This window comes from Pezoporus flaviventris, unplaced genomic scaffold (genome assembly GCF_033815535.1).
Source record: "Pezoporus flaviventris isolate CSIRO_AGI_PZ_B2104156 unplaced genomic scaffold, CSIRO_AGI_Pfla_v1 ptg000025l, whole genome shotgun sequence".
NCBI classification, from domain to species: domain Eukaryota; kingdom Metazoa; phylum Chordata; class Aves; order Psittaciformes; family Psittacidae; genus Pezoporus; species Pezoporus flaviventris.
This window is the reverse complement of record NW_026892573.1, coordinates 16,245,859-16,260,723: the sequence shown is the minus strand read 5'-3', so window position 1 is coordinate 16,260,723 and position 14,865 is coordinate 16,245,859. Positions and strand designations below refer to the sequence as shown.

Sequence of the window (14,865 nt, the reverse complement as noted above, 5' to 3'; positions counted from 1 at the left end):
CTGTTTCCAAAGTCACACATTTCTAGTCCATCCTAACCTAGGAGAGAAGGAAACCTTTTCTAGTGTGTTATCACAAATACAGCAATGTGTGGCTTGCAGAAGGAATTTCTAACAAAGCACAGAATTGCCAAAGAAGAACAAGCTGTTTGAGTAAAAGCAAAGGAAAGAATAAGTAATCCCCATTTCTTATTCAATTTCTGCATCTGCTTTCTTACATGCTTCAATAACTGCTTGCCTTACATCTTGAGTTCTTCTCTAGTAAAGAGAATACTGACTTGCCTGTCTGAGGAATACTTAAGAAACAGTTTACACAGGCATTGGAATTTGATATTAAAATACAGCTTAATGGAAATTATTTAATAACAATGTAATTCCATATAAACCATGAACATTTTTAAAAGATTGAAGAACCCTACCTTAGCCAGACTGAGCCATTTCCTAACATGAAGAAAGAATACTGAGTAAATATGTAAAGCATCTCTGAACACCCACCTTTAATCTTTCCATGTCTTGACTTACGGGCATTCTGCATGGCTTGTACCTTCTGGTTTTCTGAGATTTCCATTCCTATGTCAGAGTGTAAATTAAGGCACTGGTATAAAAATGCTGTATCTAATATTTGATTACATTAAAACAAATAAGTAAACTATATTTCAAATAATTTTTACTAAATCTTAATAGTAATATACATGAAATTTTTAGAAGTACGTTTTACTTCATCATATAGATTTTTTCACTGGGATAAGAATAAGAACATTCATGTGCCTGATAATTACTGGGAAAAGCTGCTTTCTAGTTCCTGCAAATGGCAATCAGTAGGGAACTCACCACATTAAAAAGTTCTTTCTATAGCCAAGTCCAGATAACAAGAGATTTAAAAATAAAAGTGTAATTTAACATTTCTACAAGGCACCAAGTAGTAGATCACAAATGCAGAATCCGTTTCTTTTTTCACTCATTCCAAGCTAACTTGGGGTAACAAATCAAAGTCACTGGTATTATAGTAGTACAAATGTGGGTATCTTTGCCTCCACCCAGAGGAGACAGCATCACATAATCTTAAAGACACCAAAGCAGGTTGTGATGTGGTTGTGGCTGCATCAGGCTGGAACTGGATGTCTCACTCTGGTTTCTCATGTGCTTGTTTGCATATTTGTATATCTTACATGATGCTATAGTATGTGGCCAACCCTATGCTATTTACTATCATGTGATAGGTGTATGACTAATCTGTGCTGAGTACAGGGATGTCAGACATCTGCTATGAAAAGTGACACCAGTGACTGGTGTCATCTGAGCCCATGTACAGGCAGTCCAGTTTCCCTGTGTCCAAGACAGCTGAGATACACGGATATGTTACATTTGTACAAGGAGACAACAGGGTGCACACACTGTCATTCATTTCATTTCATTTCATTCATATGCACATAAAGAGCACAGCAGTTGTGATTCAAAGTCAGAAGCATCTGGTTTGGTTCTATTTTGCATCTTCCCATACTTCCCTACACTTTTAAAATTCCTCTACTTTTTCAAGCTTCAACTTATGAATAAGTTATTACAAATTAGCCTATTAACTAACAATAAAACAGCATTGAGGTATAATTTTGGGATAACAGAAGTTTATTTTATTCTGGAGGGTATCTATCCCTTTATAGGAACCTGGAAACATTAAAAAAAAAAAAAGCAATTCCATCAAAAGAGGTCAGACCACTTTCTTAGGGTTACTATTAGTGGTTTGGAGAAGAATTTTCTGGCTGTGGCCTTCTCTTCCCATATATTCATAAAAGCTAAGAAAAGCTAGGTATGGTTTGGGAGACAGTGACTAGCACCAAAGTGTCTTTGAAAATAGAAGTAAAATGCCATTTGCAGCTCTGAATTGGAAGAGCATGTGTTTGTTCTCTGAGTGGTTAGATCAGAGGCTTTGTATGAAGACCAACAAGATAGCTTACAAAATCAACAAGATAAATTTAAACCTGAGGTTGAGAATACTGGCGCCTTTCCACTGGTTTTGGCTAAAGGAAATGTTCAATTATGCAGAAGAAAGAAAAAGAAGAAATTTTAGAAAAGAAGCAGTTTCTAAGTTATGAAGACAACAAGCCACTGTGACTCACAAGACCAGATGGACATCAGCTATTGCAACTCAGCTGTCTTTCCTCTGGTGCGTGATACATGTCCCAAAACAGGTTCATCAGAAGAATGAGTTGCAACATTTGAAAAAATTTCCAGAAGGCTGGATGTTACATGGGCAAAAAAGACTGCACGTGCCTATGTGCCGTTATAAAAAATACAGTTTCTCTTTATACTGAATTTTCTTCTATTGCACAGTGCCAGAGGAGCAGCAAGCACAAAGGACCCTCCCTTGCAATCCTCATACTCAGCACCATGGGAATCTGTGACCCAGCCCTAAATAAGGGTTAGTGCCATTATTACAAATCTCATTGTTAACCACTGCCGCTGCCACCACTGTTGAATGAGTACCCTTTTGAATATCATATGTTAAACAGGGGAAGTTCAGGTTAGATGTAAGGGAGAAGTTATTTACTGTAAGGGTGGTGAGGCACTGGAATGGGTTGCCCAGGGAAGTTGTGAATGCTCCATCCCTGGCAGTGCTCAAGGCCAGGTTGGAGAGAGACTTGGGCGACATGGCTTAGTGTGTGGTGCCCCTATCCATGGCAGGGGTGTGGGAACTAGATGATCTTAAGGTCCTTTCCAGCACTAACTATTCTATGATTCTATGTTGGTTTTCATGAGGTCCCACTGGAATAAATAACGACATTTAGGGCTACAGCTGCTACTGCTTTTCAGTTTCCTCATGCTTGGGGATTTCTGCAGCAGCATCACTTAGAAGGAGTGGTAACACCCCACTGCCTGCAAAAGACAGACCTGCTGCTGCCCAAGGCAAGCACTAGTGTGAGCCTCAGAAGCATCCTGACATACAGCATTTAGCCCACTCAACACACTCTTCTGGTGCTCCATAAAGCACCCACTGCAGGAGGAGGTGTAGATACAGATTTGAAGAGCTCAGGAATGCTCCTCAGAAAGGATGGGAATGGAAAATGCTCACATTTTATCTTCTTTCGCTCAGTCCTGCTCACAGAAGTGCAGGAGCTGTGATTTATTCCATATTGTCCTTCCACATGACTGTAATACTGTTCTCATATTCTGGAATGGAGGCTTTCAGTAACTTTGTTGTAAGAGGGATTGTTGGGATGCTCATCATCTGCATGTATCTGCACTGCTTTATTACCTGCTGATCACCTTCACCCTTTTGCAATATCCACTTTGGTTTACAGTTCTGTTTAGGTGAATTAGGAAAGGCAGCCACCAGCCATCCCCATGAGCAAAAGGTGACAGAACAAACTCCACATAGAGCAACTTGTGAAAAGCCATCAGTGCTGTGCCCAACAGGGTCATAATATCACATCATGATGTTCAGCACAGAAGAGTTGGGTCTGGAAAAGTTTCATGAAAGTTTAGCTGTGGCTGCTTCATTTTGGTCTAGTCTGGAGACATTTTGGGTTAATTGCAACAGTTGGTGCCATGGAGAAGTGTTAAAACTGATTTTAGAGTATGAATTGGTAAAGTTGAAAGTATTTTTTTCAGCTTACAGGCTGCCTACAACACACGGAGGAGGCCTTATTTTATTGCATTTAAAACAGTACCAAACATGAGAAAGCCACTAAGATGAAAAGGTTAAATTTGTAATCCAAGGGTTATTCTTGTCTTTCTCTTCTTCTGACCAGTTGTTTTAAGTGAACATGGAATATGAGATTTGGCATCTTGTTTACATTTTAATAATTTTTGAGTTACATCATCCACTACACTGCATTTCCAGTTTTAATCTGCTGTCATCTACAGCCTAAGCCTGAAGAGTGTTACAAAAAGGGTAAGCTCTCCTGCAGTCAACACACAGATGCACTAACATTTTTCTTACTTCTTTAGAAATATTAGAGAGAAAATTAGTTTTCTTATTAGCATTGTTTTCTTCTTTGTGTGTGTTTTGCCAGTGAAATTTTGCTGGAGCTAGTGTCACTGATCTTAAAGGAAGCATGAAAAATGAGACACACACTCCATCATCAGTCCCCTCTGGCCTCCCCCCCCCCAAAAAAAAAGACCACCAAAAAAATCCAGTCCTAAATATATATTCACATGGAAGACACTGTCTTTAGAGTGTCCCACTGGCACAGTCTAGAGCTGATCCTAGGAATTTCTACCTTTATTCCTGCTCACTGAAGGATAGGCTTCATTTCTCTATAAACTGCCCAGTGGTGCTACTGTTGGGTTTGTAACTAATGATACCATGCAACTGTACAGGTCTCCTGGATACAGGAGGTGCGATTTTGTAACATGGACAGTATAAATCTACAATTATTGCTGTGTGGCTTTATAACAAAGTGTCCTTTATGAACAGATGTTTTGGGCTAATGATGCATACAAGAGTGCTAGGATTTTGGATGGATTTTTACTATTGATTGGTCTTGGTGAATTGCATCTTGTATCTCATATCTCATTCTGCTCCCTAATGCACCAGAATGACATGGGTTATGCTGTGATATGGATGTCATAACTAACTGCCCTGGGTCTCTGGCCCACAGTGGCAGGTGAAACACACATGAAGAGGCTTCACTTACACTAAAGGTCATGTTAGTTAAGAAAGAGACACCAGTTCCAGAAGGCAGAGTGCACATCTGCACAATGCATAAAGTGTAAAAGCAAGAACATTCCCCTTTGTTTTTACCACCTTTTAGAGAGGAGATCCTTACACTCACCCATTTCCTTGTCTTCCTGAACCCTTCTCCTTTCATTCTTGCAGGCCTCCATCCATTTCTTTTTATCCTCCTGTTTTTTTGCACAGAACAAATGAATTTCTTCTGTTGCTCTGTTTATTATTTTAAAAGCATTCTTGACATTAACGTTAAAGTCTTTGTCTCTGCCATCTTCAGTGTCCACAATTTCCATCTCGTCCATGTCAATACGATCCTTGTAATACAAGATGTCCCTTCTCAGTAAGTCCTTCTTACAGAACACAAGCTGATGGTCAAAAAGGAAGAAAGTCCTCTGCTGGCTTTTGCCTTGCTTTGATATTTTGGTCAGTTCTCCCGAGTGGATCAGTTCTGAGCTTCTGGCTAACACATCTGGTCCCTGAGAAGATATATATGCATGAGGTAAATAGTACATGAAGATCTTACTGTGTGCCTAACCGGTCTTATCTTACAATCAGGTCTGAAGTTCATTAATTTTTTCTTGCATTTTTATTAGTAGATTTGAAAATGTCACAGAATGTAGTTAATCTCATAGAGACAAACTCAACGAATGTGGTTCTGCTCTACTGTATTTCTGCATCAATCAGGAGGAAACTCAAGGCAGTCAGTGAAGCAGGTTCAAGTTCTGACAGAACCACCAAAAATCCGAAGCAGATTCAATAGGTCTAGCACTTCTAAAAAATCTTTTTTGTCATCTCAGTCCAGTGTCATCTCAAAGACAAGTGTCCATGTTAATACAAGCTGATCTTCCTGATTTAAAAACAGGTAATCAGTAACAGAACCAGTGCAACTGAAGCAACTGGACTTTCAACTGAGCAGTGACCATAAACAACCCAGTATGCAGAAAAACATATCCTGCAGAGGACATGAAGTACTGTACACAGTACCTTTGCTCAGGAAAGGGACAGGCTGACACTTACCTCCCAGCCTACGATAGAGACCTGCCAACATGCAATCTTGTCTATGCTTTCTAGTCTGCGTTTTCGCTCATTGATCAGGCACGCTACATTCTTCATAGCCTCATATGCAGCTTTTATGTTGTTATAATCACTGTAAAATGTAAGCACGTTTCAAAGATCACTTAGGCAATGTATATGATGCGATCACAAAATGCGATATGGTGCTTGAGTTATTAGCCCACATTGCCCATGTATACCTCTAACGCAGAGTACTTAAATAAGAGAAACCTGATTTTCAGCTACCCTGAACTTCACATGGTGGTATGTACAATTCAGTGCTGCTGTATTGCTAAGCAAATTATTAAACTTGTGGAAGGAAGCAGAGGAGGTAGGTTAATGATTGCAATACTGTCTCTACTGAAAACAGTGATAGAACTCCCACTGATCTCAGTGATATCCACATTTCACCAAAGGAAACTTTTTTTTTAAGCACAGTTTTAGTGGGATTTTATTGGGAAGGGCATTCCTTTAATTGTGTTTAACAACAATATTTTCTCCTTCTTGTTCCCACTGGATCAATGAATGCAAATAAAGAATTCTATATGAGCAAAAAAATAGTGAAAGCAACCTCAAATGGGGTGAGTGAGGGACCCAAGGACATGAGCACCAAAGAGAGGAATTAAAGAAGACAATGCTCACAAAATGACCTGTTTTCATGGAACAAGCACATGAGAGCCAAGAGCCACCTTCCCCTTCCCGTTCCAGCTCAAATGCAAGCCTCCTGTCTTTCCATTGCTCTGCTCCCCTCATGCTTATGAATCTCCCCAGGTTTTCGTTCCCTCGTGAATAGTCTCCATCACTCCTTTACCTTCCTCAAATGAAGTCTCTGAGATGAGAGAAGGAAAGAGACATATACCTTGCCTTAGAGTCCCAGAACAGCAGCTGCCTTCCCTCCTTTATCAGAATGCCTCTTGCAGAAAAGGAAGCCAGAAGCAGAAAACAGCATGAGCCAGAAATAATCATGCAAAGAGGCTGGCCTCACTGTCCTTTTTATCTGTTTCTGTCTCAGTTCCTATTTCCGTCAGCTCCTGCTGATGGATGAGATTCTCTTACATCTGCGCATTACTCTCCTCTCTCTATTTATACCCATACAAACTCTTTTCTGCCCCACTGTATACAAAAAGTGAGATTAACAATAACAGGGTCCTACTAACATCATGGAGGTGGCCCACAGGGTGACTGCATGATATCCACGCTGCTACTCTTGCCCTTCCTTATCTCAGTTCCTTCTTACCCTGTTGGCAAGTACGTTATTCCACACTAGCTGCATAACCTGTGGCCTTCATGGCAGGCTGTGCACACTGGATCTTCCAACTTTTTATGAAAACAAACCAAAAAGCTACCAAAAAAACTCAGTTGGCTGAAGCTTTACCAAGGCTCCATGTGGGTGTAGGTCTGCCTGTTTGTGAGCATCTCTGTACACCAGGTGCCTGTCTGTGCTTGCAGGCATCTCTGGATGCTGTGCCACAGATGAGGAAAACAGGTGCTATAGGTGGAAGGTAGCAAGACCTTGCTGTCACTTCGTCTGCAGGTTTAATAGCTCAGAGAATAATCTTTCTAGATTAGTAGCAGTGAAAGAAATACCCATGTTAGTAACTGTTATTGCAGGACTTCCCAGGTAGCCACTGAATTGAATGGGGACATTTCACACCTGAACATCAGTATTTCACATCCCCTTCAATGCAATACTTCACATTTTTCAATACATTTCTCAATACAATACTTCACATTTTGCCCTGACAAAAAAAAAAAAAAAACAACCTGGTCTCCAAGGGGAGTTTTCTCAAGGTTAAAGAAGTGCAGACTTTGGCCAAGGAAGCATTGCCTCAGGCTGCACTTGGACTGTGAGCACAAGGGTCACAATGGAATAATTTTCTTGCAGAGTACAAGGTAAAAAGGCAGACATTTAAAGATAAAATCTTAATTTAGTCAAATATTTAATCAGGCCAGGGATATACTAGAGAGGGTAATAATCTGCAACTTCAATTCTTATCTACCCCAGCTGGAACTCTAATATCTGGATGTTATTGCAAATGAAGGCAATGTTTATTACTAATAATTTCCTAAAATATTACCTCCAAGATTGCTTAGATTGTGTTGGGGTTTTTTTTCTAAGGCCTTCTTTACCTTTTCTTGTGTCCACAATATTTACGCAGCCTCCTCCTTTCTTCTGTGGATTTCCTTCTCCTTCATGTCTTTGACACATTGGTGCTTTTTTTTTTCCACTCTGATTTACACACCCCTCTCTGCATTCTATTTAAGCACCTTCTTCCTTTCCTTCTCCCTCTTTCAGTTATTCATCATTCTATCCTGAATCCTGCCAGTCCCCTGTGCTGCATTTCCAGGTACTGTTTTCGTTAATATTTGTGATGGTCTCAAGATGCCCATTTTAGTAAGGAGCTCATGTGTGTAGCAGTCAATGAGCTTTGTCCCTGATCTCAAAAGCTTCTGTGTTGTGTCACCCTGGAAGCTTGAGTAATTAGGTGTTATTACCATTATACAAATCTTATAATATTTATTTGTATTCCTTCTCTCACCTGTGCTCCTGTGTGGTGTATTTGAGCAATTCTGCAAGCTGCAGGGGGTATTTGCAGATTTTCTGAACAGGCGTGAGAAGAAAACCATCAATGGCAATGTCAATCATCTGCTGAAGCAAGCGACAGGCCTCAAAGAAGTGACGGTATTTGCCCTGTTTCATTAGGTTGGAAAGTTCAATGCAGGCACTGGGATGATTGTTACAGTACTCCGAATAAATTGCAAAGCCTTCTTGCTATAAAAAAAAATAAAAATCAAAGTTTTAACTAAAGTATTTGTCTATAAAGGGGAAGGATATTTTTGTAACATTGATTATATCTGCTTAATTAACCCATTCCTTATATTGTTTCCAGGCTGATCAACCTTTGAACTAGGCAGAAATCTACTTTGTAACTGCCAAAACTATGTATCTTCTTTGTCAGAACACAGTAATAGAGGCCCCCATTGAGTGAGGACAATCAAACCCACTTTAAGTACTTTTCTCTGGGGAAGACAGCTATAGGCTTCTCAAGTGCCTATTATGAACTCACAGCCTCTTTCCCCACCACCTTCTTTCCTTATCTTCTTTAGGAAGTTTTTGCATGCCCCATGTAAGATCACTGCAAATAGTACAGCTCATCTGTGATCATTACAGTTTTGATAACGAAACAGAATTGTACACAAAGTTACATGCTTGCTAAAGATAAGGAGAAATCTAAAACATTTAAATAATTCTTTAATTGCAAATTATTTTACATTCTAAAATAATACACATAGTTTAGTATTTGATAAGCACTTGTTACTGAGATCCCTTCTTAACATGGTAACTTAGCATTTTCTTATATTTTGCTAATTTCATAAAAAAATTGACTTTTGCAACATACGTGTTGAAGAAAACATGACCCTATTTTGCTTAGATGAGGTTCCTCTTTGTTATACTGTTTCTCAAGATCCTTCAGAAACTTCCTCTGGAACTTGTAAATATCTTCAATATTTCCAAAAATGGTGCTTAGCTGAGCTGTGGTGAACATTCCTGTATGTTTGCGACACTGACGAATATAACCCTGCAAATAAAATTAAAAACACTCTTCAGCTTGAAGATGTGAAAACAGGTTCTACCCTGAACAAGCCCATTTGAGCTGGCAAAACCCCTGTGATCAACATGCAGGTGAGTGGTTTCCCAGCCCTAAACACACACACAGACATGCAGTTTCCCATCTGCATCTGAAATGCTTACACATTGACTCTTGCAGTCCAACTTCTGTCCCACAGTGCCATAAATGAATCAGGGAACCAGAAACCTGCAGTGTGTAAAGCCCATTTGCATCTCCTTGTTATGACCACCTGCCAAGCTGAAGGCAAGCCCGGTGTAAGGCTTCATGCATGCTCCTACTTCAGCTGCTGTGCTTTTTAGTAGCAATTTCTCTTGTGCCATAACAATTCTTCTCTATGCAGGTAGAACAAACCCTAAAATAGTTCATTAAAAGATGGCTTCTACGAGGGTTAAAGTACTGGTTCCTTAACCACTAAGTAAGTAGGGCACAGTCTAAGTTTTGCCAGAGAAAGAAACAAAATGAAGAACATACTATGAGGCATTCAGAGCGCTGCTGCTTGGTAAACTCTGTATGGTACTGGCAAGACTGCACGTAAAAATGCAGTTTATTTTCTAGTTCTTTTTCCTTTACTTGTAAGAACATCACAGGGGTCCAGTTCACTTGGTTTGTATGCAGTGTTAAGTAGACACACAACTGAGTCCTCTGCCATCAGTAATGGACATTAGATCTCATTGGCATTTGCATAACTAAGAAACAAAAATCAGAGGCCTCTCAGGGCTTAAATATTCAGCAGCAACTGCCACACACAGCCAGCCCATCCTTAGGTACGTGTTCCACAAAGCTGAGCATGGCAAAGAGAATATAGTGCAGGGGCTGAATATCATAGACTGGTTTGCACTGGAAGGGACCTTAAAGATCATATAGCTCCAACCCCCCTGCCATGGGCAGGGACACCTTTCTCTAGACCAGGAATACCCAGGATTAGCTGCTGTGCTCATACTTTCATATCAGCTATGGCGCCAAGGTGCAGATGAGTATGAAGGTTAACTGGTGTAATGGGGGTTATCTGACAGGGTCCTATGTTTGGCAGCTTTCAGGGAGGTTTCCCCAGAATCGCTTTGGGAGCAGACAGCTGTAAAAAGTCTTACAATTGCTCCGGTGAGGTTTACCAGGAAACACCCCTGAATACTGCTGGCACGGTTTTGAATATTCCTGTCTCCCCCACAGCCATCTGCTCTGAGAGCTGTACAGTGGCTATGTTGCAAGCCAGCTACTACATTTACTACTGTTAGGAGGATAACTCGAACAAGGAAAACTAATCCCTGTGCAGCTCTTGTAATGTGAACTACAGACACTGTATGTAATTTACTTTCCTGGGTATGCTCCAGCTAAATGACCCTGACTGCACCAGCCATAATGACTCACTGTAGTACAGAGTTTGCAAATTTCGATTACCATCTGTCGTAGCTTTTCTGGCTTAGTCTTACTTATTTTCAGCTTTATGTCCTACTTGCATCACCTTACAGATTCACTCTGAGGAAAGCAGACCACCTCTACTCCAGGTGTTGAACATGGAGCATCACTTTTCTACTTGGAAAATGTGTGTTTTCTCTCTTGGACTAAACTCAGAGGCGTGCCAGATTTTAAAAAGGAGGTATGGAATATATGTATCAGAAAAAGATAATTAATAATATCAGTATAAGAATTAATAGGTCAGTAAAATATGAAAAGTCATGTCCTACAACTCATGCTGTCTGTGAACAATGTCAGAGAACTATGGCAGCAACACAGCTGCACGTAAAAATTTCTCCCTGATCTTTCAGACACACAGTCAAGCTCACTAGCTTATTTAAATAGCAAATCTAAATGATAAAACCTGTATTTAATGTTTTAAAATTAGCCCATTAGCAACCAATTTTTGTCTTTTCGTTTTCCCTTTTTTCTTTCTTGAAAATGCATGAAAAAAAGCCTGATCTAACACCAAAACAAAACCAAAACCCACTGCTGTCTTGTCTATTTTGTTGTCAGTGAAAGAATCTAACAGTGAGTGATGGACTAAAGGATGACTACATGACAAATACAGATCGACTTTGCAAACTAAGGGTACAAAGAATATTTTGGTAGGTTGCTTAGCACCCTTACAGATGCTAACCACAAATGTAAGTCAAATACAGGTCAAACACATCACAGTCCACACAAGAAGAGGCAAACTTCAGTGAAAAGTATCAAGTAGCTTTTTGTCCAAGTGTGGGCCTCCAACAAAAAAGTTACTTTCAAAAAGTTGAACTGTAATTGATTTTATTAAAGTTACTGAAAGTTTTCTACCTAAACCAAGTGGCAAAAAGTTCTGAATAAACTCGAATTCCTTCTCTCATTATTCTGGAAATAGTGGTCAGGCAAGCAAAGCACTTTTTCCATGCCAAAAGTGGAATGTTTGGGTTTTTTTAAAGGAAGCGGTGCCTTGTGGCAGTCAGCAGGGAGGAAATCTGTAAGAGGGCAGAAGAAGGTCTGACTGACAGCCTCAGAAGAGCAACTGGGAATATTCTCATATATGAAATCACTCTGGTTCTCAACTTATATGGAATATTTTATTCACACTAGGGCAGAATGCCCTTAATTAAAAGCATGTACCTCACAGATGTCCTTGAGATGCTTGATATAGACTCGTTCTGTGTTCATAATTTCCTGTATAACGTTGGTTCTCATCTGATCCTTGTTTTCAGCTGCTTTCTGGCGATGCTTGCTATTATCTGCATCTTGTTCTTCATCCTGAATACTACTACCATTTTCTGGCACTTCTTCCTGATTAACTCGCAGCTGCAGCCAAAACAAACAAAGCAAGCTACAGTAAAGCAGCAAACTTTTACAAAAGGTGATAAAACAGTTACAAACTTCTTACAGTCAAGAGAGGACCTGCTATGGAAATGTGTTGCCTGTTATTTTTCAGACTTGAACTTATTTCTGACCCTCATTCATAGTTGGTGTTATTTTAGCCAAGCCAGCATATGAGTAAAAATTACATGAGTAGGCAACTCAAACACTCTTAACTAGTCTCCCTCTGCCCTAGTTCCCCACCTACACAGTATGGATAACAGCACCTCCTTTTTCGACTTTGTCTGATTGCCCATATTGGCTGAAGAGCAAGGAAAGGCAAAGGCAGGAACCATCTCTTGTGCTTTATGTAGAGCTTTATCCATTGTGGCTCAAGCTTCATTACAGGCTCTCAAAAAGTATTTTACATTAATCTGTAAAACATGGTTCAATTTTATGAAACTCAAGAGTTAAACTGTCATTAATCTGGCTGAGTTCTAACTGGGGAGTTCAGACTGTGAACCAGATTCCTACACAACATTGTGATAATAAATTAAGCCCTATTTTGCCAAGAAATCCCTGCAGCATAGCTTTCCCCACTTGCCTGTGAAAGATGATGTGTCCTTTCTGTATAGACTGATTGCTCCCGGTTGAGCTTTCTGCTGCCCTCATTTCTGCTTGAGAAATTCCTTTGGTTACAAAAGGACCACACAAAGGAAGAAGCCAGATTAAAAGGTGTGAAAGGAGCTAAGGAATCTTGGGGTGTGACTCTGTATGGCTTTTTTCCTTGTGAAGTCATTAGAAGTTACACCACTGATGTTCAGATACAAAGATGCAGAGAATTACTTGTGTAAGACAATTACCCTGACAAAGCTTGCTGGAAACCAGGCTTCCTTATCCTCATTTCTTCCCCACCACCAGTCTTTGTTGGAAGCTTCTAGAACTCTAATGACATCTCCAGCTTTGAAGCCCAGCTCTTGATCATCCATAGTCACATGGTCCCAGAGAGCTTCTGCATAGACAACGCTGCCATCGCTTATTAGCTGAGATGGGAAGAAAATGAGGTTGTGAAGCACAAGTGATAAACAACTAACTGTTTGTGAACTACTAAAAGACCAAAACACCTCCACAGAGTGCCCATGATTATTCCTGTTACAGGATAAAACTAAAATTCTGGATTTTCAGAAATCCAGGCATATATTTATTAAAGAGAGCAATTAAGAGTCCTAATCCACAGCAGTTACATAGGCTAACAAGTTACACTCCCAGTGAAGTACTAGTCACTGTGCTCCCTGCCGGCATTGGCCCATGGGCCCTGCCAGAGACGGGACACCGTAGCTGCTGGATTCTTCGCGACACTGGCAATTGCCATTCCAGTTTTTATTAATATGAAACATCAGATCTGTGGAAAACACCCCCATCCCCATCATTACAGCAATGCAAAGCCCAGGATGTTACCTCATTAATTGCTAGCTGTTCCCCTCCAGGCTGCAGGTACCTGGGAGTGGCTTGGCAGAGCTCCTCATAACTGTAATCTTCCTCACTGCCATTGTCATCCACTAAGGCTGAAGATTCAGTCCCACCATCTGCAGCAACTAAAACAAAGATGCAACAGCTGTTTGTTTCATCGTTTTTATGATTCCTCCAAAAAAACAATGCAGGAGGAATCGCTGAGAGGTTGCTTTTGTTGTCATAATATAACAATAACAGCACAAGTGAAGGACAGCAGAGCTGTCAGGAAAAACACTTTTCCACCACTGAATACTTTTCACTCTTATTTGGAATTTTCTCTGATAAAACTTAGAAATTCTCCTTTTTGTGTGCAAAAATCAGAACTACAACCATTATTTGTTAATTTTTTACCCAGAGGAAATCTCAAACGACATGAATCAGCTGGGAGGTCTCAATGCCATTTCCCATGTGGCAGATCAGAGAGCTCCAATGGGCAGGCAGAGGGGGCTACTGTCAGTCCCAGGCTGGGTTCTGTCACATTGTCACATCCCTGCAGGAACCCAAAACCTCAATGCTGCTCTGAGCTGGCTGCCACCACCTCTTTCACATGCTGGAGGAGGCTCTGGCAGCACCAAGGTATCTGCAGGGTATCCCCCAGGGGGACAAAGAGCCTGGGCTGTCTGAGAAAACACTTGTTCTAATTGCCTCAAATCACAAAGATCTTGGTTTGACAGTGGTGCATCTTCTGACCAAAGTGGCAGCTTTGTAAGGAAATAGAGGGCAGAACTAAGATGGGCTTCATCTTATTACACAGCCACATAAACCAAGAGAAATGTCATGTGACTGTCACTATGCACATGTAAATCTGCAGTTACTATATAAAACTGTAAAACTCATTTGGGGTACATCACTGGGTGGTAGATCCTTTTGGTGACCATCTCTGTTCTGGCAGATGAAGAGGACTGGGGTCTGACCTCAGGACCAGGTAATACTGACTAATTCATGCCCACACTGCTCAGCGCTAGGCCCTTTCAGAGTAGGTTTGCCTTTCAAAGCCAGCTGTAACATTAAACAGAGCAGGGGATAAGCTGGTAACCAAGAAGTGTTCATGACCAGTGGTCCAATGCTTGAGTGCACCCTCTGGTCCTTGTTAATTTATCCCTAAGGATTTATTCCTAAGGCAGTCTCAAGCAGTGAATAACTAGAAAGGCTGAAAATCATACAATGCTCAGAAATCCGATTAAAAAAGTAATAGTACTAGTAATAATAATAATAACAATAATAATAATATCAGAATGGGCTGGTAGCACT

At 40.5% G+C, this 14,865-nt stretch overlaps 1 protein-coding gene across 8 annotated transcripts in view; it reads right to left on the bottom strand.

The window, feature by feature from the left end:
* Nucleotides 1–14,865, bottom strand: part of SPATA13 (spermatogenesis associated 13) — a 149,314-nt gene that overhangs the window by 4,774 nt on the left and 129,675 nt on the right. For all 8 annotated transcript variants that reach the window (XM_061457641.1, XM_061457636.1, XM_061457639.1 and 5 more), the window contains 8 exons: nt 13,561–13,697; nt 12,966–13,145; nt 11,923–12,108; nt 9,121–9,300; nt 8,260–8,492; nt 5,684–5,813; nt 4,770–5,142; nt 493–567 (listed from right to left, as the gene is read on the bottom strand). In XM_061457641.1, the coding sequence (XP_061313625.1) occupies nt 493–567; nt 4,770–5,142; nt 5,684–5,813; nt 8,260–8,492; nt 9,121–9,300; nt 11,923–12,108; nt 12,966–13,145; nt 13,561–13,697 (1,494 nt within the window). The remainder of the gene's footprint in view (nt 1–492; nt 568–4,769; nt 5,143–5,683; nt 5,814–8,259; nt 8,493–9,120; nt 9,301–11,922; nt 12,109–12,965; nt 13,146–13,560; nt 13,698–14,865) is intronic.